The following is a 26,968-nucleotide window of genomic DNA, read 5'->3' on the forward strand; positions in this document are numbered from 1 at the left end:
GTTACAGAGCAATAATAAGGGTTCACTGGCTGTATTCCTGGTCCCCAATGTTCTGAGAATTGTAGCTCCTTCTATGAACTGTGGAAGATCTACCTTTCTTTCCAGGACAATTGTAATGTGGTAGGATTAGCTCAGTGAGTTTTCTGTCCAGTAAGGGGTATCAAGGAATAAAGGTGGGTTTGTCCCACCTGGTTTCAAGCTCCTCTGAAGTGTGAGAATGAAGAGGTGTCATTTTCTAAAAATACAGATAGTAAGCCCAGTAAAATACATTGACCAGCATGAAAAACAAAGGAAAAAGTAACTTTGAGTAATGGTCAACATTGCTGGGATTCTGAATTGTGAAATAGCTGATGATCCTGTGCATTTTGTTTCTCAACACAAACCTAATTTTGTCATGGGTTTTCATGGTCAGGTCACGATAGTCGATGTTATCGCTGGAAATCTCAGTGCTGGCTAAACTTATTTTCTGCTTATAACTGGTGATGGAGCTATTGAGGATGTTCGTGATGTTGACATCTTCAGTTTCTTTGGTAGGCCCCTAGGAAATGATAGAGCGCAATTAATGTTAGGTGATGTGATTTGGATACACATGTAATGCACTGGCTAAGTGTGTCATATCCTCCTCTATTGGCTGCTCTGTACAGAAGATAAGAGACTACACACAGCTCTCAACTAAGGGATTTACTCCTTTAGCTTAAGTGGTAGAGCCCTATGCTTTAGACCTGAAGGGTCTATCACTGTTGATGACCCGTAATGCTAGGGTTGTTACATGCAAAATTTAAACATTCAGTAAGTGCCATCTTATGGATCACAGTAGCATTTCCTGAAGAATGGAGGTATTCCTTGGAGGTCTCTATTCCAAGCACTGAACCAGCCCAATCCTCATAACTTATAAAATCAGCTGGGTGCACAGCGTAAGGCTGCATGTCAATAGGAAAGAAAAGCCCCTGCAGGCTTCATGTTGCAACTTGCAGTTCTCCCCATGGTCAGGGTGGTCTTCCCCACTGCTGTAATGCTTTGGCTTGGCACAGTTACTCACCACATTTTGCCAGCAAGAAAGGTTCTTCTGGCTATTAACATGCATCTAGACAATGAGTGAACACAGTCAGATTTGTTAGGATTCTGGAGCTAGTAGCACTCAAGTGATGCCAAACACTAGCATCATGGCTATGGGCCAGTGTTGCGTGAGACTGTGGGAGTTGTATATACCATTGCTTAATGGGTACAGGAAAAAGAGAGAGACACTCATGTGCCTCTTATTCGTCCCCCAACAGGAAGACTATTTCTCCAGTTCACTCTTCATTGGATATGCCATTAACAAGGACCAACTACATCTGACTCAATATCACCTTGCTCATTAAGGCACCTCCGTATGTACCTTTTGAGGCTCTTTAGCTGCATGTTTTTGTGATGAGCTGTAGTGAGCAATTGCATATTCCAGCAGGGCACCAAAAATGAAACTGAAGCAGATGCCAAGATAAACGTCAATGGCCTTTATGAAGCAGTTGGTTTTAGATAGTGAGGTCCGGGAGCCAATCATCAGAGTTGTCATCGACAGCACAGTTGTTACTCCTGTAAGGTGGAGAAGGACATATTTTCAGGTCCAATGGGAAAGCATTTCACCCGCACTTCAGGAAACAAAAAGCCTGGTTCTCTTACCCATTGGATAGTCCTTTACACCAAGGCCTAGTGGGTATAACACTACCAAATCCAAATCCTCCATTGACTTACAATGGTAAGCACTTCATACCACTTTGTACAGATGGAGGAAGCAGAGAATTCAGCTTCTCCACCCAGGGAATCCAGTGGGAAGAGAAGTTCCTGCCCCATGGATACTGAAGTGCATCAGTGAAAAAGGCCAGCCCCTCTGTGCTGCTCTTCTTCCCGCCCCTAGGCTGTTTTCTTACCCTCAGCGAATGCAAAAAGTCCCTCTCTGGGGGAGGTGCAGAACCTAAGTGATGTCACTGCCTGCAATATTAACCCAGATGGAGATACCCTGGTAGATGGAGGGGAGCCTGAAATGGACAGCAGGCGTGCCTCAGGTCCTGGATCGCATTGGAGCCCTGGCCATGAAGGGCTCTGGTGGGGGCAGTGTTCCAACTAGAATGTACTCCTCCACCCTCCATGCTCCTAATCTGGCTCTTCTTCACATGCCAAAGATGAAGTGCAACCAGGCCTTTTGTATTTGTCATTCTCCATTTCCATGCTCATCTGAGAAAAGCTGGCATTTGACTGTACTGCACACTGCACTCTGCCCACTCACTTGCACATGCCTCAAGTACCCTTCCCCCGGCAGCAGCTCACTGTAGCAATGTGGGACTCACCCCTGCGGCGCCTCCGGCTGGTCATCTCTGGGAATTAGCTCATCCAGCCTCTGGAGCGCCCTCTGCAGGCTGGTGTCCACTGCCGCTTGGCCCCCGTGTCCCTCCTGGACCCAGTGACCCATTATCTGGGGTGCTGCCCCTTGGCAGTAACCTCTTTCTCTCAGGGTCTCCCCTCCCCAGAGAACCCCCACCCACTATCCCCACCTCACCTCAGTATAAGGCTACTGCCAGTCATCATCTAGCCCCCATGCCCTGGGGCAGACTGCAGTATCAACCTACTCATCACCGGCAAGGTTGGATTTGGACCTGCTGCCTTTGCCTACCCCTGGGCTGTCCTCTGCAACCCCCAGTATCCATTGGCCTTATGCTAGGCCGCAGCCTGGGGCTTTCCAGGCTGGAGCTCCCCAGCTCCTCCACCTTTCCCCAGCCCTGCTCCCCTCAGGTACTCTGCTCAGGTCCCTGCAGCCAGGTCCCTCCCTCTCAGAAGCTAGAGGGAGTCTGCTGAGCTCCTGGCTCCCAGCCTCTTATATAGGGCCAGCTGAGGCCTGATTGGGGCGTGGCCCAGCTGCGGGTGCTTCCCCAATCAGCCTCGTAGCTGCCTTCTCCTGCAACAGCCCTCTCCCAGGGCTGTTTTAAACCCTTCAGGGCAGGAGCGGGTGACCATCCCGCTACACCAGTGGTTCCCAAACTGGGGTTCGTGAACCCCTGGGGGTTTGCGAAACGTTACAGGGGGTTCTCGGGAAAAAATTCCCTAATGGCGGACAGAGCTGTCCTTAGGGACCCTGGGCAGCACGGGACCAGCAGCCCGGAGCCCCTGGACTTCCAAGAGCTAAGCAGATCAAAGCAAGCATATCTATCACACTGAGGAGATTTAAACTTCAAGACTCCTTATAAGAAATGGAAAGGAAGGAGGATATTTTTTGCCGTTTTTAAAATTAAATAGGCAGCTAGTATTGTTTTTAAAATTATTATGAAGAACAAGTTTAAGCTTTGTTGTAATGTGTATTGTTTGCTTGAACTGCTCAAGACCTGAATGCTTGTATAAGAGGAACTCTTTGAGTTGGCTTCTTAGATACCTTCATGCTGTTTCACATCTGATACTTCTTGATGAAACATGGGAGCCTTGTCTTATAACAAGCTTATTCAAAGTGATACAAGCTACGAAAGTGAGATCTTGGAAGAGTGCTGCCATTTTCATAATGTAATAAAAATACTGTAATGATAAATAATAATTAATAATAAATAGTGTGTAATAAGCATGTCATAAAAACAAATTTTATATTTCCAAGATCACTGCTTTTATAATTTATACTCAGGTAAAGGAGAAAATCCCTGGAAATATTCCTTTTTAGGAGGGGGTTCGCGAGACTTGACATTTTGGTGAAAGGGGTTCACAGGTTGTTAAAGTTTGGGAACCACTGCGCTACACTCACCAATGCAGGTTCTTGCAGGAACCGAATCCAGGGTGATCCAAAAAGAAACCCAGGACAAGACAACGAGCAGCGTGGAAGGAACATAGGTCTCCAAAATGAAGTACAGGATATTTCTTCGCAGCTCAAAGTGCAGTATCAGTCTCGGGTAGTTGCCTGTTAGGCAAAGCAAGGACACATGCCACAAAAGCAAGGTTTCCAGAGAGAGTTTGATTAGGATTCAAGCATATCATAGGCCAGCTCCTCCGCTGATGTGAACCAGCACAGCTCCATTGAAGTCATTGGAGTGACATCAAGTTACATCAGTAGAGAGACTGACCCATCTTGTCTTTTTATTCATTTCATATTTCCTAAACAAACCAATGTACAATATAAGTTAATTAACAATGTATGGTAAGCAAGAGATATTTAAAACAAATAGGCAGCTCACTAAGGACTCCCCATCTTATTATTTACAGGCAATATTCCACACTCTATACGAGCACACAGCCTGTTACCCTAACAAAGCCTGGGAACAGGTTGATGACTTCATTTCATCTCTAACAAGCAGCACAGAGTATTTTTCTCAAGGAAGCATTTTAAAAGGACTTTGTCAGGTTAAAATTCTGATCCAGTACCCGCTGAAGTAAATGGGAGTCTTTCCATTGAACCCAGTGGGCTATGGATCAGGCCCAGAAATAGCACCCCACTCTGTTAACATTACAGAAATTTTAAAATCTAATTTATTTATTGCTATTCATGCTGCTTAGTGACTGCTTGCATCTCTCTCCACTTAGGCAAGGAAATCAGCCTAACCCACTTCACTTCAGCCTCAAGTCAATTTCACCATCAGTCTGTCATGAAGCTAGCACAGGGCTGTAGTGTTTGAGTTGCAAACGCTGTGTGGTGATGGTTATTTGGTGCTTTAGAACCTTTTCCATCGGCATGGAAAAAACACAATGGAAGGAAACATTTCTATTAACCTTGTGCTTTGTAAAAGCTTCTTTCTCACACAATCTGTATTTCAGGCCAAATCTGACTAGACAATGTCTCCAAGAGTGAACATAAGCTTTGCTTTAGTCCTCTCTATAGGCCAGCTCCTCAGCCAGTGTAAATTGATATAGCAACATGGACTTCAAAGAAGTGACACTGATTTACATCAGCTGAGGATCTGTCCCATAATGTCTTTAAGTCCGGTTAACCTGTTACAATGCTTCCTACATCAATGTGCTCCTCTTAAGTTTTCTACAGCAAACAGCAAGGGTGGTAGCTGGTTGGCCTTGTAGCTTAATAATAGCCCATTGAAACATGATCTCAGGTTTCTGCTTTGTAGGCTAGTAGGAAGTGGGAATATCATCACAGAATTGAAGTTCTCAACCATGGAAGGCCAACGGGAAAGAGAGAATGCTTTGTGCCATTACAATTGGATGCAACATTGTGTTCTCACTTCTGCTCTCTGCTTTGTACCATAGAACTGCTGTAGCATGTCTGTAATGATTTGGTTAAATACAATATATGATATAGCCACTAATGGTCTCTGTGTGCTGTATAGAGTTCCAGACAGGACATGATCTCTAACAAGGGATTCCAAAACTGGAACGAAGTTGTGTGGAAGCTCATCTGTTTGCCTGTAGCTGTTTTCTTAAATAAACACCTCTTGTCAGGGCTGTCCTTAGGATTTATGGGACCCCCTGCATTATTATTATTAAATTGGTGCCCCTATGCCCGATGGCAGCCCGGGCTCACAGCCCGGGGGGGGAGGGACGAGGCAGCAAAGGATACCGAGCCACCCGGCGCACCTCACAGTGGCGGAGAGTCACAGTTCCCTGCAGAGAGCCCTGTACCCTCTTCCTCATGCAGAATGCACTGCGCTGGCGCATTCGACTCTCTGAATATGGCCTCTGCCTAAGGACACTGCACCACACGCTGGGAGTGCGGGAGCCGACCCGCTCTTACCTGCTGTCATGGGCAGTGGGTGAAGCTGCTGCTTGAGGAGGCTAGCTCCCCAGCCCGCCTCTTCTGCCTGTAGCCCCACCCATACTCCACTCCTGCTCTGTCCCAGGCCCCACCCCACTCTGCCCAGACCCCGTCCTCTCCCCACTGTCTCCTCCCTCCTTTCTTCCTTCCCCGCTCACCCCCTTCCGGCCAAATCCCTGAAGCAAATGCCATTTGAAAAAAACACTTGTCTGCAATTTCTTTCTAAAGAAAATGGAGCATGTTTTCCACAGCATGCCAGATGATGAAGACTGGACATGCAGAAGATACCTAATTAAAAGCACTAAACTTGGGAATAAAAAATGTCAGTCACAGGTTTTTTGATATACCCTGAAGTTTGTCAGAGATTTATTTGTAAAATCTTTGTAGTAAGGGCAAGTAAGCTGTCTTGATGAACACAACATTAAATATTATGGAAAACATGATGCAGCTCTTCTGTTTTACATTTTCTTGATCAGTATTTCTAAGATGATTTTATATTTTAAATGTACTCTCAAGCCTTCATAAAGTAATCATTCCAGATCACTACATATTTAACTCACTGAAACAAAGACATTCTTTTAAATTAATCAGTCACAGAGGTTTAGTGTGTTCATAACAATGTTCATTGCTTTTAGAAAAAGGGAACATTAATTTACTTTGTGTGATGTCCATAACAATAGACATGTTTATGAAATTTCACCAACTTTAAAAAATATGTTTCCAAAGATTTTAGGCATAACAAAGGATTTTATATCTTACTAAGGTACTGATTTTGCTGGAGGTTTCTCTTAAAACTAGTTCATCAAATAGTCAGAAGTAAAGAAAAGGAAACTCATTTGTCCAGCTATCTGGAAGGAAGGGGTGTTGTCCCATTAAGGGCTCTCTTCAACAGGGGGGTGAAGGGAGAAAGGGATGGACAGGAAGACTTTGGAAGCAAGTTTTTTATACTATAGTAATTAAAATTAAAATGTGTATTTTAGATAAGGGTGGTCTTTTGAAGGATTTATTTAAAAAACTATATGTCTGAAGATCCAAGCATATAAGGCAGGGATCGGCAACCTTTGGCACATGGCCCGTCAGGGAAATCTGCTGGCAGGCCGTGCCGGTTTGTTTACCTGCAGCGTCCGCAGGTTCCGCCGATCGCAGCTCCCACTGCCCGCGGTTCGCTGTTCCAGGCCAATGGTGGCTGTGGAAAGCGGCACGGGCCGAGGGATATGCTGGCCGCCGCTTCCCGCAGCCCCCATTAGCCTGGAATGGCGAACCGCGGCCAGTGGGAGCTGCGATCGGCCGAACCTGCGGACGCTGCAGGTAAACAAACCAGCCCGGCCCGCCAGCAGATTTCCCTGACGGGCTGTATGACAAAGGTTGCCGATCCCTATTTTAAGGCTAAAGATGAATACTCAGATTGTGCATCTAAAAATCTTTGCAAGGATGTTTTAGAGATGTGATTTTATAATCTTCAGCAACACACTAATGAAATATTTTTAAAGCAAATTTTAAACTAAGGTCCTGAAGACTAACATGTTCTGAGTAAATATTATAGTAATGCACAACTTTTTTTGTCAGTAAATTCAGAAACTGACAGTATATACTTGGGGAGTGACAAATGCCTGTTAAATGGCTCTTTAACAGTTTCAATGTTGTGCTAATAGATCTGGCAGGCTGGAAGGCTTTTTCACATTTAAGTTACTAGATCCCCTCCAGAGGAAGACTCACTAGGCTGCAGCAGGCAACTGTGGTGGGAGCCTGCAGGAAGGGTCAGAACAGGGATAGAAAGGGATAGGAAGAGGTGGAAGGGTGGACACTAAGACCCAGGGGTGCCCTAAATTTTCTGGTTTCAGAGTAGCAGCGGTGTTAGTCTGTATCCGCAAAAAGAACAGGAGTACTTGTGGCACCTTAGAGACTAACAAATTTATTAGAGCATAAGCTTTCGTGGGCTACAACCCACTTCTTTGGATGCATATAGAAGAAGTGGGTTGTAGCCCACGAAAGCTTATGCTCTAATAAATTTGTTAGTCTCTAAGGTGCCACAAGTACTCCTGTTCTTTTTGCTAAATTTTCTGGTGCCCTACGCAGCCGTGTATGCTGCCCATGCTTAAGGACAGCCCGTATCTTGACAAGGCCAGGATGTCCTGGATATTTAAAACCTTTGATCCTTCGCTGGTAGGCCCCCACCCCGGGTCCTGGTTCATTTTGAAAATCTGGTCACCCTGAGGAAGGTTGTTTCGCTCCTCATATTATCTCTGACACTAGGGAAGGAAGTTTAAACCAGCTGGTAATGAGAAATACATTCCCATTGCATCAAGACAGAAGTGACCTTTGGAAACAAATATTCAACAAGTTAGTTTTGATTCCAGTTACTTTAAGTGTTTCCTGGAATGCTTAATGCAATATTTATAGTTTGTAGATGCAGAAAGCACAATCTAGGTTTTTCTGACGTAATAAAAATGTCAGGTGGATTTCAGGCACGTGTGAAATCCATATTTTCCATGACTTGAATGGGAATAATGATACTTACCTCCCTTTGTAAAGTACCTTGAAATCTACTATTGAAAAGTGTAATACAAGAGCTAGGTATTATTATTATTATTTAACACCTAAGGAACATATCACCTATTCCTATAGAAGCAATTTTACTGCCTTGTTTCCAGTGGGACTAGGAACTGCTAATGATCTCACTACTCATGTCCTCTTGGCTTGAAAGACATCACTGCATATAATGGAAAGAGAAAAATTATACATGCTTGCGAGATACACATGCTCTTCCACCAGTCCCACCTCCCTGCTTTACCTGTTTCCTGCTGGGATCTCGTGACCAGAGTGTAATAACGTTCCACAGTGTACTGAGAGAGACGCAGTTTTTCCAGGCCATGAACTGAATCGTTTCCCCTAAACCAAGTGAACACTATGTCGTTTCCATCATATCCCCCTACAGACAACATAAAGCACCACATTACTGTAATGAACCAACTAGTCCATGCGTGGCATACTGCCCTCTACTGGATAGAATCAGAAATAGTCAGCTATGGAGCCACAAGCAATGAGATTACTAGGTGGCTACAGGTTTTGTTTTATAGGTATAATTACTTTACAATGTTGGTGAAAGTGGTTGTTCTTATATTAGCCATATTTTTATTCTGATGGATCAAATTGAAATTGAAATTAGGCTGTATGGGCTTTATTCTTCAGTGCCTGGTGCAGTCAGTTACCCCTGCTCATGTGGGTGTAAGTCTCTGCCAGTGTTGTAAATGAATGGCGAATTCTGATCTGGTAGCGTTTTGCACCCACATTGCCCAGTGGCAAATAACAACATGCAAGGCAGTGGAGAGTCAGCTCCTATTTCATATAATCTGCTTACAGCATTTTATTTTATTTTTTAAATATTCTAACATTTTTTTAAAGGTGGAAATCCCACTCAGCTCTAATTTAATTGCAAATGGTGATCTTGGTCAATAACAATCCCCATGCATAATTACGTCAGCCATATGGGTTTATGAAAGAAGTACAAGTCTCATCCCCAACCCTTCGCCCTGTTCTAGAATCAAGTCTGTAAACTGTTATAAATTTTCATGACTGGAAGCAGAAGAGTCAGAAATCTTATGAGTGTGTGTGGCTTTCTTAACCAAATGGCCCACCCATTTATGCACACTTAAAAGATGCTTTGGACAAGCATCTAAACATCTGGGAGCTTATCAACCCTGAACTGGACTATTCAAATATTGTGAGGCTCATTTATCAGGGCCGCCATTGATTTTGAAATAGAACTCCCCACTGAAAACAATGGGCCCAGACCGGATCTTCAGCTGTGTAAGTCAACATAGTTCCACTGGCTTCTGCAAAGCTACCCCAAACTACACCAGCTGAGGATCTGGCTCTGGAAGTTTAAGTGACAGCATAACATGACCGCAAATTAAAGTGAGTGATCTTTTTGATAACCTGACGTTCCTACTCACTCACCGAATAGCTATCCAGCTCAAAAAAGTCATATTAATTTAGTGAATAAGCCCATTAATCTTATTAGTTTGATTCTTTTAATTAAATGTCTGTCTGAAAAATGACTAGTGACACTGGTAGGCCAATAGTCACCAATTCACACCTTGGAGGAAAACTACCACGCTTCCTACAGTATTGTTTATCTAATTGTGTTTTCTATTAGACACAAATTACTGGAGCATGCCTCTGACGTACTCATAAATTCTATGCACAGGTTCTGAATCCCTGCGTGCAAACCCTAATCATGTGACTTTGCAAAGTTTCTGGACAGTTTTGTAATAATAGCAATTGCGGTTACTTAGGGAAACTTTATAATAAATGACAGGTTGTTAATTCATCTAGCATATATTTAAATAGCATTAATTCCAGGCATTTATCCTAATGAAATCTCCAGCTGGCAATATGCATGTAATTTCACTGGAATTAGACAGCAACTGAGCATGACGTAAGACCCAATTACTTTAAAAGAAAAAAAGTCTGAAGCCAGCTACACTTTAAAAGAAGAGGCCAATCATTATTATTTCAGGTGCTATTCTTTGTAATAAAGTTAATCATGGTGAACTAATAGGATTTTAATGTGAAAATAATATGCGCTTCCATAGGAGCTCCATTCTAGAAGCTGGCAAGTCAAACCTGGTTTTTAAATAATGAGATTTCAGGCATTTATTTTTTGTGGCTTGAAACGGGAGATTGGCTGCTGCTTTACTCCGGGGATTCTCAAGGATGGAACTAAGAAAAGCTCCATCTTTACTGATGAACTTCTGTGTGACGGGGAGAGTGCCTCGCTTCGCCTGGAGCACCGGGAAGCGACCTTCCTGCACAGGTGAATTACAGACGGGTGTAATGGTGGGGGAGTCAGCTGACCTCTGCTCAGCATCCGGGAGCAGAGATCTCCTCTCCTGAAAGACACGGTGTATTGGTGCCAGTCCCATGGTTCTCTCTCTCTCTGGCGACTACTATTGGGTTATCTATGCAGTCTGTTGTCAATAAATGGCCAGCATTGCAATATCCAGGCCTTCGAGTTTAAGTAACCAAGAGCATTTTGCTTACTGACTATCACTGCTCCTGCAAGTGCCCTGCAGCCAGGAGTCCCAGAGAGGACCACTGTGGGGTTCTGTGCACAGAGGGCTTGCAGGAGCGGGTTCCCATGCTCGCCAACATTTATGTTACTGTAACAAAGGGCGCAGATGGGAAAGCTTTCATTGTGCCTTCCTGTGCGAGGACCGGCTCTAGCTTCAGCTCACCAATTTCACAGGCAATACACATTTCCTGAATTCAGATCTTCCCCCTGGTAAAAAAACTCCCTCTGCTTTGAAAATAACTTATGGTAAGTGATTTAGCACAGGTGAAAGATGCTGGACTGAGGACCCTAGAGACTAACATGCACTGTTTATTCCTAGGGAATCAGTGGCGCTGATTAATTGCATCAAAGGCGCTGGTTAATTGCAGATTTGGTACTTTTTTTTGGTATAATGTGGAAATGTGTCCATTAGCACCCAGAGTGAGATTATTACCAGCTCATTGCATTTGCTTGTTTTATCAATAACTGACAGACCTATTCAGAGGGGAAGCCACCAGCCCAGCAATGAAATTGCTGTAGAGCCAAATTCTGTCTCAGCCACAATCCAGGCAATTCCACTTAGTCTCTAATTTTCACGAGTGGGCATGTCTGACTTATGCAAGTTTACAGTCCAATGCATGTGTTCAAGACAGAGATTTCTGCATACACAAACATGAACTGCATGTGTGAATGGGGTGCAATATGGATGATAACTGAGGGCACTCTTTTGAAAATTTGGGTCCTATTATCCACCTATTGTACCAAAGGCTAGCCCTAATGAAAGAGTGTGCTCAAAAGGAGGTGATTTTAGAGAAAGACAGTATCATTTATGTCTATGTGAAAGACTGAAATACCTGCTGACTGTTTGGGGGAAGGTAGTGTTTATTACCATTGTGACTTATATAAAGTGTGCATGGGGACCATGAGGACAGGAACCTTATAAACCCTGGAATAACAATAATTTATATTTGAAGAATTAAGTTGAACTGTTTTCTTCTTGAAAAGTTTCTGTATTTGCAGAAATAAAGGCACATTTTCAGAGGCTGTTCTGGCTGAAACCAAATATTTGAATGGACACCTACATACGAATAAACAGATTCAAAATAGGCCAGGCAAATATTCTCAGGCATCTGTAAAATGCTATACTTACAGCTTTCCAGCTGCAGTTTACACATCTGTGTGTCCATGGGATATTTTGACAGGTCCATGTTACAGGCAACAGTAGTAGTGATTCTACATGGGGAGAAAGAGTTCAGAAGCTGTGCAATAAAAACATATCGCAGGATGTCTTTATTTTTCATAGCAAACTACAGACTCCAAAGATTCTGATCAGGCTTTTGGATAGTTCTGACTTTTGAAATCAATGCACTAATAACACCAGAGAAGTTGCATCCTAAGGTATAAATTCTGAGCTTAGTTATACCAGTGTAGTCTAAGTCAGCACAGTTTGGCCCTATGAGCATGGGAAATTAATGGGGAAATGACACAAGTGGCTTTAACTGAATATTCATGTGATACCTACAGATCACCACTGGCTGGTATTGGTTAAGCAAGCAGCAAGCCAAGACTTCCAGTTTTCTGCTAAAGTTTGTTCATTTTGTTACCTCTGCCCCTCATATTCTTCCAGCCCATTCTGTTTTATCCATCTGCCATCTTTTGTCTGTCACTGAAATTGTAAGGTCCCTGGCCAGGGACTGTCTTCTGTGTTACTGCTCTGTACAGCACCTACCACAAGGAGGATATGGTGGGTGGGGGGGAAGGGGATGGTGATCCTTGACTGGAGTTCCTAGGGACTAATGCAATAGAAATAATACAAGATAACAACTGCACTGACTGGGAGGAATGTGCAACTGCAGTGAAGGAGCAATTAAATTACGCTGAGATCCAGAAAATAATGTCAAAACCAGGGGCCTGTTGACTCCAAAGCTTTTGTTAACCATGATGGCCACACCAGCCTACGTACATTCTGATCCGGTGTGGTTTTAATAATTTGCTCTTCACCACCAGTACGTGACTTACCGTAATGCATACAAGACAGTGCCATTGGAGAATAATCTTATAAGACGATTCCCCACGGTAACGTCATGCAGGAAAGACCGTTTAGACTCCACAATATATGTGTCTGGCACCCATAGCAATTCCACTAGACGAGCATCCAAAGTGAAGCTCTTGTTGCCATGAAAAACCAGGCGGGGGTCCGTCCAGCGCTGCCGTAGATATATTGTAGCAGTGTAGTCCTGAAGGAGAAAGGCAGGTGTGAGAAGACACGCAGCAAGAATGTTTATGAGGCATTGGTGTCCACCTCCTATGTCCAAAACGTATTAAGGAGGCTGAGGCATAGTCTTCACAAACTGTGTGTGTGTGTGTGTGTGTGTGTGTGTGTGTGTGTGTGTGTGTTTGACCCTCCTTTGCTACAATATCCAGACCTCTGGCTGTCTTTCCTAAAGGATACAGCCATAGCATTAAATGTAGGGCATGTAACACACCAAAACTCAGCTTAAAACACACAGGACAAAGCTAGTAGACTTGAATTCTGAACTTAATTCCTCTGTTTGCTTGAGGTTTTTCCATGTATTCATACCCAATAAACAATCATAATCATAATACTTAGTCTTATACTGTGCTTTTCACTCCTAAACCTTAAAGCCCTTTACATAAGTAAGTATTAAGGTGGGTAAGGATCATAATCTCCATCTGAGAAAACAGAGAAGCAGAGAGGTTGACTGGCTTACTCAAGCCCCTACATCAATTACATATGAAATAGCTTCCAGTATGGGAAAAATATATAAGTAACCTACACACAAATGCAGTATATATATATATATATAATAGCCACATAGAGGGAGAGCAGGTATTCAAATACAGCTGCATTGGCCTTTCACCAGAGCTAAAAGTCCAAGAGCAAACACTCACCTGCATTTCACCTATTCACCCTATTGAAAGTTCGTTTGTTTAAGCTATGGAAGGCAATTGTGTAAGGGAAGGAAAGACTATGCGTAGTAGATAATGAGAAGAATAACACAGTTTGGAGTAATGGAGATAAGCAGGACCACGAGTGAGTCATGCCACTGGTCCTGTACAATATTTGTTCCCTTCATTCAGCATTGGGAGCTATATTTAGATCACTCAGACGGGGCGGGTGGGTTGTGCTTAGAGGAGAGGTATTTTGGGGGTGATATGTTGAAGAAATGTAAGAAAATAACATGCTATTTAAGCCAAATAAAGTAGGAAGTGCAGTCAAAGCTTGTAGTGTTACTCTTCTGTCAGGTCGGTACTAAACTGAGCCCAAGCCAGGGACTAGGGATGCTATGGGACTGAAGTTTTAGGTAGGAGAGTCAAAAAACAAGATCTTGACCAACTGTTGTCATTGAAGATCTCACAGAACGTTTTGCAAGAGTAGGAGTGTTAATTCTAGTGTCCTGGTCAAATTCCAACTTGGTTGCAATATCCAGCCTGCCTAAAATCCCCCCAGCAGTTACAAGTGGATGAAGTATTTTTATAGTGCCCCCGTGATAAAGGGAAAAACAGGGCTCAGTTGTAATGGATACAAAGACAGTTCTTTACTGAGCCTCCTGGGTACATAACCAGACCTTGTGGCAATCCTTGGCTCTCTAGTTTGCAGATGAACTAAATGCAGCTTTCATGATTGTGTAGTGTTGTTGTGCATCGTTATACAGCTACCATGTTCCTGCCCAGACATGGCTGCATTTCAGTGGCAGATAAATCGATTCCCTTATGTTCAATAGATGGTTTGTAAAATCCTTCGGTATGAAAGGTGCTAAATAAATTATGTTATCCTCACTCTTCAGATTTGATTCTCAGACTGTTGTGTGTGTGTGTGCGAGGTGGGGGAGTAAGTTCTACTCTACGACTTAAGTGATTGAAAAGATGCACTGTTAAGAGTTTCAGTATAGTGAATTATTAATACTGGTGATGAAGGGGAAAACCTCTGGGTCATTTCAATTATTTATCTAGCCATAGAGTATGTCTCTATAATGTTCTCCTTGACACAAGGGGAATTTAGGTGGGATGTGGAGGAAATATATGCTGTAGAAAGGGGTAGTTTTACAAGGGGTGGGAGACTAGACTCACGAAAATACCCTCTATTTGGTGAAGGTTTCCCTTTATATTTCCCCTTGGGGCGATGGCCCTTCTAGCCCTCTGAACATTAGGCCTTCTCCTCAGCTTTAATCCGCTTTACTCCTCCACAATCTGAAGGCTAAAGAGGAGGACTGGAGGTGGCTTCTGGAGCAACGCTCAGTGTCATGCCTAAGCCTGCAAGAGGAGACTCTGCAGGAAAACAGAAGGGGGGATGAAATGCTACAACAGCTGCAGCCCACGGCTAAGATCTTCCATTGTGAATAATAACTTTGTGTGCCACCATTTTTGGTGCCCAGCTTCAGACCCCTCAAAAGGGACCGGCATTCAGGACATGCTGAGCTCCTGCCTTTTGGCAGTCAGCCCCCTGTCTCTGTCTCTAACTCAGTCCTTATATCCCCTTGGCTGTAGCACCCGAGTGCTTGTGAATGGGGAATTGTGAATGGATTTGATCCTCACAGCAGCCCTGTGATTGAGGAAAGTGCTATTATCCCCATTTTGCAGAAGAGCAGCTGAGCACAGGGAGACCACGGCCAAGATTGTCAAAGGTTTTTAGGCACCCAATTCCCATTGAAAGGGAGTTAGATGCCTAAATACCTTTGAGGACTTGGTCCCAAATGACTATCTGGTCCCAAGGTCATAGGATGTCTGTGGCTTAGCTGGGAATTGCCACACTGGGCTCCTAAGAACAGAGGCACCCAAACCATCAGTCACTCTTGGTCTCCAACTCTGGTGTCTCAAACTTGGATCCCTTTCTCCTCAGTATGTAATCGAGACTGAGTCACTTACCATGTCACTCTCAGATATACTTGAAATACTTGCAACGTCCAGGCTCAATGCTATTTGAACAGGTTTCCCTGGGGAGGGATAGAGAGGCTTAGATTAGAGTGAAGAAAGGGTGAAGGGAACGCTATGTTGTTGTGTACTAAACAAAAGAAATGGACACTTAGAATTCAGTATGGAATTCAGTTCACTGCACTCAATCGAGCAGCACACATAGGTAGTCTTGCAAGAATTAGATTTTTTTTTATAATTTTAATGCATAATATCAATGTTTATTTTAAAGCTTTTTAAAGATTTTTATCTAGCTGTTTAAATTTTTACAGTTGTGGGAAACTATAGGGAGGTCAGACAATTATTTAATGACAGTAGACAGATTAAAAAAGTTAAAGCTTTGTAACCATTAAACCAAATTGTCAACATCAAATATCAAAATATACAAAGTAAATAGCCTTAAAATCAAACTCTAATAAGTTCTGAAGCAGCATTGGTCTTACTTTGCCTAACTGTCTATTTTGATTATTACTGATGGAAATACTTTTTCATCGGTTTGCACACGTATGATGCAATCAACATTTACCTATAAAAGTATAATCCTTCCAAGCCTACATATAGGGGTGTCCCTATTGCTGCCAGCGACCAAAGAACTAGACTAAATTTCAGAGAGTTAAACATGAGCAGACTGTTTGGGTTGTGAAATCTCATGCTCAAAAACTTTTCACTTGTGCTGCCACTTTCTTTGGTGGCATCAGCGGACAGAAATGATCACGTGCAGCACTAGTGGCCATACACCCAGGCAATCCAGGTAGGCAATATTTCCATTGCAATCAGCCACAGAAATCAAGGGCTACACAAGGCTCAGCATATGTAATGATAACAATCTTGAGTCGTTATATAACACTTTCCAAGGCTCGATCTCAGAGTGCTCTAGAGGTGGGTAAGAATTATTATCCTCATTTCTCAGATGAGAAAACTGAGTCCTGGAGCAATTAAGCGACTTGCCCAGTGAGTCAGAACCAAAAGCAGGAATAGGACTGAGCCCCCCTATCCCTAGTCATGTCCTGTCCACTGAACCACACAGCCTTTTCCTGATGCAAAGCAGGGCAGAGTCCCCAGCCTCACTCTCCCTCTACAGTCCTGCAGCCTGTCCCTGAGTTTGGGAGGGTGAGATTTTGTTCCCTACAATCCTGGTTATTCAGGGATTTATAAGTGATTCAGGTGTCACCCTTTGTGAGTCTAATCAACTGCCATGGCCTCTCATGTGAGCAGCACCACTCACTGAAAGTGATCACTGGGCTCAAATCAAAGCTATCTCAGGTACATCTCCATGTGCTGCAATTACACCTCCCAACTGCAGTGTACACACACACACTCATAGTGGAGACCTGATCTAGGGACCCTCCCAACTGTCTGTGCACAGAGTCTGACCTCCCCCGTCCCAGAGTGCTGAACCCGGCACCCCGAGAACCTGCCAAACGGGATCTAAGGAAATCTTTTACAGTGAGTGAGCATTGTGCCCCAGTGAACCATTGTTTGGCAGCAGATAGCGTATTAGGTTTGTTTTAATGTGGCCACCTCCATCCTGCCTTGAAATTGGAGCTGAACAGACGACAGAGTGCTGTAAGGTGCACTGGAAGTATATGGGAAGAGAGATTTGCTTTATGGAGAAAAGATACGTGTTCTCCTTTGCACACCCAGCTTTGGAAATCTGCTCTCTGTCTCCTGGGATAGGGCCCATTTGACCCTGTTGCTTCACTGAGCACAGAGAACCCAGCTGGCCGGAGCCTATCTGGAGAGGATGGAAGAGGAATTGCCAGCTCTCTGCCATTGTTCCTTATTTGCCTGATCTCATAAAAGCCTCTCAGTAGATGTACTTTAGGAGGGTATGGACCAGGTGCAGAGCCAGATGGAGACTGCTGCTGTCTGTGCCACTGTTCCCCACCTGCCCTCCCTGCCCCCCAGCTTCCTTACCCACAGGAAATTGCTGTAAACAACAATGTTATCTTCATGTGTTGTCCCTTCAGAGGTAGTGCACAGTGAATACCCTGTCTCCCCCCCACAACGGGTGGCTTGGGTGGGACAGCAGCCAGTGGGCGTCACTGCTCTATGGGGAGCATGAATTGTGGGGCATTGGGGTCAGGAAGATTTGTGGGCTTAGGAGGTCAAACCCCTGCCATTTCTGTAGAGGTGGAAGAAAACTCAGTCCACTTAGTAGAACAACGAAGTCAGAACTCGTGGGGTTTCCTGTCCCCTGGGCAGGTGTTTCCCAAGTCAGGAAATGGGCCCTACTAGAAATTTAGTTAGCAGATTTCAGTACATATGGGGTGAAATTCTCCTCAGCACACAGGACCCACACAAGGTGACAAAGCAGGCCTCATTCGTGCTTATGGGCCTGGGTGAGCCCTTTGTGGAGTTCACTTCAGTTCCCGTAAAGCGAAACCCTTAAAGAACAGCCGTTAGCTAGAAAGGAGCTAGCTTGTCAGTGAGTAAAACACATGACAAAATGGAGGCAAAGTATCCCCTTTCACTGCGTCAATACACACAAAATTTTACATTGACAGAACCACATAGCTTGGTAGTGTGGCTGCCTCTTTCGAGCACTGAAGCTAGGATTCACCACAAGAGGGCAGCTCCATCCTAGGAAATGTCAGAAGACAGTAGTGTAAGTCGGTTTATATTTTGCCTCTTTTTATTGTAATAAGGGTGAACATGAGGAAGATCAAACCCCGTCAGCACAGTAGCAAATATATGGCACAGTAACATATTAGAACATTTTCTTCATAACCCACAGATCACAAACATTCATATGCAGTGGGCCCAATGCTCCATTCCCATTGGTTTCAGTGGGAGATTTGGGTGCATAAAGAAGGCAGAATCAAGCCCTACTGCCACATGGACCTGATCCTGATTGGTGCTTAGCACCCCAAATTCCGCTGAAGTCAACAGGATTTGTAGGTGGTCACCACATTTCAGGAACAGGCCATATATATCTATGTAGTCAACACGTGTACTTTTTTCGCCTATATGACTTGCTCAATCCTATATATCTTGCCAGTTAGAATTGAAGCCACCCACTTTCTAAAAGTCAGTTAGGTTTAACAAGATTTTTTAAATGTATCTAGAATTTGCCTAATAAGATTTCAAGTTGCAAAAAGGACAATTTTCAAAAGCGCCGAAGTGATTTAGGAGCTAGATCCCATTTTCAAAAGTGATAGTTATTTAGGAGCCAGAGTCCTGACAATTTTTACCCAACGTGTTATGAACACATTAAACTTGTGCTGATATTGACTTGCATGCATTTAAACTTCTCTCTTCTATTTTATAACCATCTGTTGTCCTATGGGACAAATGGTATTATTCCACAATACCAGACGTAGTGGTCATTACTCTATGTAACTCCACTATTGTAGAGATTTATTACCACAGGAGGAAGATAAAGAGAGAGAAGCGAAAAGGTGTAAGACAAAGCCAATGTACACCAGCTACATTACACGGCATAAGGGTCGTAATCAGACTGCATGAGGCTTGGTCATCTGCACTTCACAGAACATCCAGACATGCTCTGTGCACTGAGAAGGCTGTCCCTTCACAAAATTTAAGGCAAAGCCCAGGCATAGGCTGTTTAGAATTTAGTGTATATAGTTCCACAGTGGAAACAAATCCCCAGAGACTGGGACTAAACAGGAAGGAAGTTATAAGTGAGCAATGCTGCAGTTCAAGGAGCCAGGCTTCATTCATTTGCAGCCACAATGACCCTTATAAAATGGATGTCCATTAACAAATACACAGCCACACCAAGGGGACAAACTGAAACAAAGGGGCTGCATGGTTGTAACAGGGCAGAATTTAGCCCAATGTATCTAATTTGACAGGTGTCAAAACTCTCTAAGCTTCCTGTTCTTTATTCCACAGACAAATATGACCGAAGGGAATAAATTCTGCCTTCAGTCATACACATACAGTCCCACTGAGCAAACAGAATTGGATGGGGTAGGTGAGGATGGACTTTGGGCACATAGTCCCAGCCCCAGCTAATTTAACAGGGACAGATAAACTAGTGCTTGTTAAAGAAAACCCACAAAACATTATTCTCTCCATGCAAATATTACTGATTATATAATCGTTTTATCAGACACTGAAATGTTCTGTTGACGTACCACCAAAGTATGGCCTGAGATATTTGTTGTAGCCCTCTGTGAGGTTCTCAAATCCAGGGAGCGATACCGCATCACTGCTGTGTGTGTCCGATTTATGGCCCAGCGTGCACTTTCTAAAATACACAAATACATATTGTTAGGCATGGCAGGGCATGCTGGGAGCATCTGCTGTGCAGCTGCAGCTGCGTTCCCTGCATGGAGTGATTCCCAAACTTGGGACGCCGCTTGTTTAGGAAAAGCCCCTGGCAGGCCGGGCCTGTTTGTTTATCTGCCGCATCCGCAGGTCCGTCCGATCGCGGCTCCTACTGGCCGCGGTTCGCCACTCCAGGCCAATGGGGGCTGCGGGAAGCGACACAGGACGAGGGATGTGCTGGCAGCCGCTTCCAGCAGCTCCCATTGGCCTGGAGCGGCGAACCGCGGCCAGTGGGAGCCGTGATCGGCCAGACCTGCGGATGCGGCAGGTAAACAAACTGGCCCGGCCCGCCGGGGCTTTTCCTAAACAAACGGCGTCCCAAGATTGGGAAACACTGCCTGCATGTATACAGCAGTCCAACAGAAACTGCATAAAACACTTCATCAAAGCCAGCAGCACTTGATTCTGCTGTTTAATTTGTGTGCGGGACAGGGACTGTGGGCAATCAGCGTGTGACTTCATTAAACAGACAATCCAAAGTTTGGGGTGTTTTACAGCGGTGTAGGAGGGATATGGTTGGCTGGGGAAGATGCTTATGTGCAGAAACAGTTGGAATGGTGACAGTTGGAATTTGCTTATGACTTCCTTAATGTTTACTTATGTGGGTTCTTGTATTAGTGCCTATCACCATAGTAGCTGAATGCTTCCCACAATTATTATTTGTATTGCATGAACAATAATCTGGATTTAGACAAGGGAGATCATGCACAGATGCTATTTTCACCCTGAGACGGATTATTGAGAACACAATTGAATTCCAAGGCAGTCTTGTCATCAATTTTGTGGACTTTCAAAAGGCATTCGATAGTGTAAATAGAGAAACAATGTGGAAAATTGTGGAACAATATGGAATTCCAACAAAATTAATTAACATTATGAAGACATTCTACGCCAACTCAAAGTGCTGCATTAAAATGGAAAATGGATTGAGTAAGCCATTCAGCATCAAGACAGGTGTAAGGCAAGGGTGCATCCTGTCTCCTTTTTTGTTTATGCTAGTCATCGACTATGGATTAAAACAATGCGACAGTGATACATATGGCCTAAAATGGAACAATTCAAGGCTATTTGATCTAGACTTTGCTGATGACATCGCTCTTATCAGTGAAGATGCCAATGGACTACAAAAATGCACAAACCAAGTGAAAGAAGTAATGGAGAAGATAGGTTTGAGATACAATGCAAACAAATGTAAAGTCATGTTAATGGGGACTATAGGGACAGAAATCAAAACTGAAGAAGAGAAACTGGAGAAGGTGGACAATTTTACGTATCTTGGAAGTACCATCAAGATGGTACTAGTTCCGAGGAAATAATAATAAGAATTGGGAAGGCAAACGCTGCATTTGGAAGACTCAAAAAAATCTGGCAACTCAAAAACATCTCCCTCAAGACAAAACTGAATGTGTACAAAGCAATTGTTATGGCCATCACAATATATAGCAGTGAGACATGGCAACTTACCAAGAAAGATATGCAAAAGCTGGATGCATGTCATCACAACTGTCTGAGAAGAATATTGGGAATAACATATAGAGATAGGAAGACGAATGAAGAAGTCAGAAAAATTACTGGACAAGGTACCCTCTCACAAATAATCTACAAACGAAGACATCAGTGGCTGGGACGTGCTGAGAATGGAAAAAGAATGCTTACCAAATACTGCCCTTGAATGGAAGCCAGAAAACACAAGAAGAAAGAGAAAGACCGTGAATAACATGGAAATGAACAGTTCTGAATGACATCAAGCACCTCAACATGAAATCGGAAGATTTGGAGAGAAGGGCAGTTGACAGGCAAGGATGGCAAATGTGGGTAGCCCAATATGCAGCAAAGCATGGGATGGACTAACTAAGGTAAGAGCTAGAAGCTCCAACCATGCCCCGGGATCCCATTGTGCTGTACACAGAACACAGCGATGGCCACTGCCCCAAAGGGTTTACAATCCAAGTAACAAAAATAACGGTAACGAGCCCCTTTCAGCAACAGACGGGCTTCTGTCTCCTCCTTTCTTACTCTGAATATGAAAATGCCCCTGTCAGCATGAGCAGAGTACTGTCAGTGATAGTTGCACTTAACTCTGAATGCAGCGAGGTTAGTGGCTGTTCTCTCATCTGAGAGGGAGATCCAGTGTCTTGGTCTTGGGAAGCGTCTTCCAGCCCCAGTTGTCAGCCTCACCGTGCTGGCTGATAGTTTCCTCATTCAAGTGCAATACGGCCTTCAAAATAGGCCATGGCTGGATGGAGAGAGACAATCTCTCCAGTAGCCAGGACTAATCCAATGCAAGACTTTGAAAACCAGGTCAGAGACCCTGAACTGAACTGGCCCCTTTAGGAGGCAGTGGGGTCCAGTGCTCCTGGACCGATGACCCACTGCCCAAGTGGACTTAAGGGAAGGCACCTGAGTCTTATAAAGGGGGAAAGAGTTGCAGGTGGTTGGGAGATGCTGTCAGAGAGTGATAAGGTTCTGGGAGGGCCCTGAATGAGCAGGGTTTGGGAAGGCCAGTGGAGAAGGCCAAGCCTCAGACAAAAGGTGGTGGGAAAGCAGGAAGACAGATGCCCAGGGCAGAGGGGATGTGCCCAGCTTGGCAGTAGGGTGAAAGAAGTAAACTTTAGAGAGAGGACAGATCTTCAGAGAGGATGGCTTGAGCCCAGCTGAAACTGGGGTGAAAGTTATAGGTTTTGAGGTCTATTAAAAAGACGGTGTGATGGCGAATGTTTTAAGTATCTGAACTGTGTGGACTTTTAAGGGGCCCCAAACATAAAAGGAAACTGAGGCAGGGTGCTGCAGAGCTACTCTTGGCCAGTAGGGGATGCTATAGGATTCAGTGGGATACCAGTGCAGAGTATGCAGTATTGAAGTAATATTTTCCCAGTGACTTGTGCTGCTAAGCATGGGCCTGTCAGCTTCAGAGAAGAGTGGAGGATCTCAGTGAAATTCTGTAGCTGAATTCATGAGCCTTGCCAAATAAAGCCATGGTCTCTGGCTACATGTGTCTGCACCATGGTAATGATGCTGAGGCACCATTGCTTCTTAAACAGAAGAGGAGCAGTGGTTAGACTAGGCGTCTGAGGTTTTTGGTTCATTTTTAATGTCTCTGGCCATCTTCGGCAGTAGGTAAAGACATGTCAGAACCAACATCACTGGTCTGGTCTCCGGCTCTGGATCCAAACTCGGCTTGGAACTCTGGATCACAGCCTCCCTAGTGTTCAGGGTATTTGGATTTAGATTCTCCTACCAAGTGGATTGGTTGGAAGCTACATACCCCTGTCCAAACCCAGATCTTGATCCAGGGATTTGGTTGAAGGAAGAAGAGCCAGTCTCTCATTTCTGTGATAAACTGCTGGGAAAAGCCTTTCCATCATACAGTGAGATTCATAGCAGTGACACCCCTTCTACACCTCAATCCTTACCCAACTCCTGGCCTGTGAAGGGACTCAGTCCCTCTAGCCTGCCTGCAGCTTCGTCAGATATATGCTGGCCCAAAGGCTGGCTTTACCATGAGGCGAACTGAGGCGGCCGCCTCAGGTGCCAGACTGGGGAGAGGGGAAGGGGCGCCACTAGGACCCAGAGTGTAGAAAATTGTGTCTGTTGCTGGTGCATAAGTATTCTCTCTGCTCTAGATGCACAGAGATGGTGGAGTGCTGTGCTGGCATGCCATGAGAAGGCAGCAAATCACCAGAGAGCATTCCATAAGAGGAAAGAGCTTGAGATGAGACTAAGGTTAAAGGCCACCATAGATGATCAGCATCAAGAGGAGATTGCATCAGAGTCTCTTTACTACTTTGCTACTCAAAACCTAGCACTGCATGGCACTTCAGATCAGCTGTCTGTGCCAAACAATGGAAACTTCCTTAAAATTGTGGAGCTGATGGCTGAGTTTGATGCTTACTCCAGGAGCATCTAAGAAGAGTCACCACCCAAGAAATGTACCAAAATGTTGTGGGCCGGCCCTGGCTGGCCCTTTCAGACCTTGCTCTCCTAGTCTTTCAGTTCAGTTCCCACAATCCTCAAATCCTTATGTTGTCTTTCTTCTGGGCCTAGAAGCAACACCCCAGTCCAGTCTTCTTCTAGTTCATGGAGTGCAGGAGAAGGAATACCCACGTAGGCTGGTGGGTTTCACCCCAGTCCTTGGGTGTTTCTCGTCCTGGTCCTGCTCCTTTGGTGGCTTCTTCCCAGTTTCCTGATGATAGCTCCCAACCTCGCTGCAGCCTCTTATTCCAAGTGTTGCTGAACTGCCAATCAGCTGCAGCTGGAGAGGTAGCTACTCTGTCACTTAACCTCTTAGTGGGTGTGACAGAATGGGGTTTAGACACCCAATCACCCCCCCCCCCCCCTTAAAAATATAGCACATGACCCAGCTACAAGCAGTGTGTTGCCCCCAGGAAGTGAAAAGTGCCAGAGACTCATTACATGAAGTCATTAGGGATTTGCTGTTGCTATTGATTTTACATAGAAGATACTCAGATACCACCCTGGTGGGTGGGAGTATAAAGCCCTTATATAGGTAGAAGACAATATTGAAGAAGAGTCAAGCAATCTATCTGTGTCATCTACAGGACTGTTCATCACAGGATAGGGCCCTCCGCAGCTATCTTAGCAGCCCAATGAGGACTGGGTTAATTAGGTGCCTGAGATTTTGTCAGCAGCCCTACTGCCCCTGCAGATCTGCCCCCACTACCCCCATCTCATGAATAAGTATGGGGTGTAAGCGATGTCCTTCGTGATCATTTGGAACATGCGGTTTGACAGCCTAGAAATGGAGGAGATTTAGAAGTCTCTAACACTGTCCAGTACGGAACACATGAAATGGCATCCCTCATTACAAAGCTGGTTGGTTACAAGATCTAAAACTGCACCCCCTCATTATAAAACCCATATGTGAATACATCCATTCCTCCTCCCTCCCTACTAATCACCTTTTGATAGCCAAAAGCTGTACCTCAGGCCATCAACTCCTCCTTGGTGGTCACTGATATCCAGGAAATGCTTTGCACCTCGCTTGTTATTGTTTACGGACAATCCTCTAGTGTCAGAGTGTCCCTGCGCAGCTAATGCCATCAGGAGAGGGAGGAATCCTACCTTCAGCCTCTGGGTGAATTGGGTTGGGAGGTGCAGATGGCAGCCAATACTAAACATTCACAGCCTGAGCCAAAGCTTTTCAAACTGAGCACAATCAAGCTGCTGTGTTTGGCTCTGTGCTTGCATGGCCGATGATCAGAAGTGGGTCTGAGCTCCAATGTGCAAAGTCAATTTTTTTCTCACTCCAGGGGTGATCAGATGCAGAGTTTTCATTCAGACCTATCTCTGATAGTTATGTAAAAATTAGCATCCCATAGTTAGACAATAAACTTGACCCAGGGGTGTTTTGAAGAGAAATCACTAATGTGTCTGAAGGCACTTACACACTGAGGTGACCAGGGCAAGCTAAAGTACCTAGCTAGAAAGACAGAGAGGGGTCGTGTTCTAACATGGTGTAATTTCCCAGTGGAGCCAAGTGTGTTCACTTACACCCTGTATAAAGTGGGTACAAAAAAAATTGCCAGCAGTGAAAATGAATGGATAATTCTGGTCGTATGATGTTTATTCTGGTGTAAATGGCAAAACAAGGTCCAAGGCAGTGCATCATCATCCCACTGCCAGTACCTAATGGCAGCGAGGGCTATGCAGTGTGAAATGCAGCAGGTTGGGTTCTGGAGGTTTCTGTGAATTTTTTTTCTTCAGTTCTCATTTATGTAGGTTTCATAGCCCTGAAATTTCACTGTAGGTTTCGGATCTGAAGGAACCCGCAAATCCCAAAGCAACGATCAGAACTGCTCAGCTTCATGTTGTTTCAGGACTGAGGCATGAACGGTTTCAGCCTCCCTTGGAGTTGGGCATAGGGTCACTTGAAAAATTCACAGACTTTTACACTTTAATTAAACTTAAAACTAGGGGAGGGTCATGTGGTTCCAGATTCTCTAATGGAAGTTACACAAAGCTGCAATTTTCAAGAGCCTGACTGAGCTGTAGAAAGGGGGCAGCACCTCCCTAATGAGGGATTGTGACTCAGGGAGTTGTGCCCATTGCACTATCCTTTGGGATGGAGTAATCAGCTCTCCCCTGATGCATCCAGCCCTCTTAGGAAGGGATTGGAGTCTGGACCATGGCTATTTTCCCTCCTGCCCCCAGCATTTATATCAACTACACTTCAGATGGTATCCTTGTCAGGAACCTTACCTTTGAGTTGGAAGAAAAAGCCACGCACAGATGAGGACAAAATATCTGCAGTACATTTCTGGAGTTTGTTTCAGTGCTGGCTGTGATACTTCTACTGATCATCTGTGAAGCAGAAAGGAACGGCATGTAATTTACAGCAGTTTAAGGAAAATGTGCACGAGCACACATAGAGATATGATCCTGGGGGAGTGGATGGGGGACAAGAGTTAAACATTTCTTCTGTAATCTGAACATCAGGGCCTGATCCAGCACTCTCAACACATATGGACTCCAGAATCTGTTCTTTCTTTCTTTCGGTTCTGTAATGATGCCCATCATCATGGTCTCTCAGCAATGTCTTCCACATAAAAGAGACTGGCAATGCTCAGTGCACTTCATGGAGGCTCTGGATTTGATACCATTTCTCCCACAGAAAATGTGGCTTGGGGTTGAGTTTTTGGTTTAAGAAGGGCAGAAAGAAGGATTGATGTGAATGGCATTCTGGCTATGGTGGAAAATCTTTATTAAGTAGGAAGGCTTTTCAGCATTTCCTAACAGTGATCCAACTCTGGATTCATCTGATCTCCTTTCCTCACAGCAGGGTTTTAGCTTCTAACACAACTGGGCCCCAAATATTGCTTTAAAATGTTTTAGTCTCTGTACTCCATTAGGTCATGCCTGCGATAAACGTATGGTTATTAATAGTACCACTGGCAGGTAACTCAGGGTTCGCTACAGGATGAAATCATTCTATTTTAAAAGAGTTTTGTTGACTTTTC

At 44.4% G+C, this 26,968-nt stretch overlaps 1 protein-coding gene across 1 annotated transcript; it reads right to left on the minus strand.

Annotated features, from left to right (window-relative positions):
* Positions 1-235: 235 nt before the first annotated feature.
* Positions 236-26,266, minus strand: GABRP (gamma-aminobutyric acid type A receptor subunit pi). The gene is made up of 9 exons (XM_065409453.1): positions 26,211-26,266; positions 19,799-19,911; positions 15,651-15,718; positions 12,783-13,000; positions 11,914-11,996; positions 8,502-8,639; positions 3,758-3,910; positions 1,379-1,572; positions 236-538 (listed from the first exon to the last, which is right to left on the minus strand). The coding sequence occupies exons 1-9, from the start codon at positions 26,264-26,266 to the stop codon at positions 236-238; spliced, it is 1,326 nt and encodes a 441-aa protein (XP_065265525.1).
* Between the last annotated feature and the right edge of the window lie 702 nt (positions 26,267-26,968).

Source organism: Emys orbicularis, chromosome 8 (genome assembly GCF_028017835.1).
Source record: "Emys orbicularis isolate rEmyOrb1 chromosome 8, rEmyOrb1.hap1, whole genome shotgun sequence".
NCBI lineage: Eukaryota > Metazoa > Chordata > Testudines > Emydidae > Emys > Emys orbicularis.

Bases quoted from the DNA above. Each gene is read 5' to 3' on its own strand.
- GABRP (XM_065409453.1), bottom strand. From the start codon at position 26,266: ATGTACTGCAGATATTTTGTCCTCATCTGTGCGTGGCTTTTTCTTCCA. The intron at 13,001-15,650 runs GTAAGTGACTCA...TTTCTCCTTCAG, and splicing joins GTATATCTGAGAGTGACATG to GACTACACTGCTACAATATA. The intron at 539-1,378 runs GTACATACGGAG...ATCATTTCCTAG, and splicing joins CAGCTAAAGAGCCTCAAAAG to GGGCCTACCAAAGAAACTGA.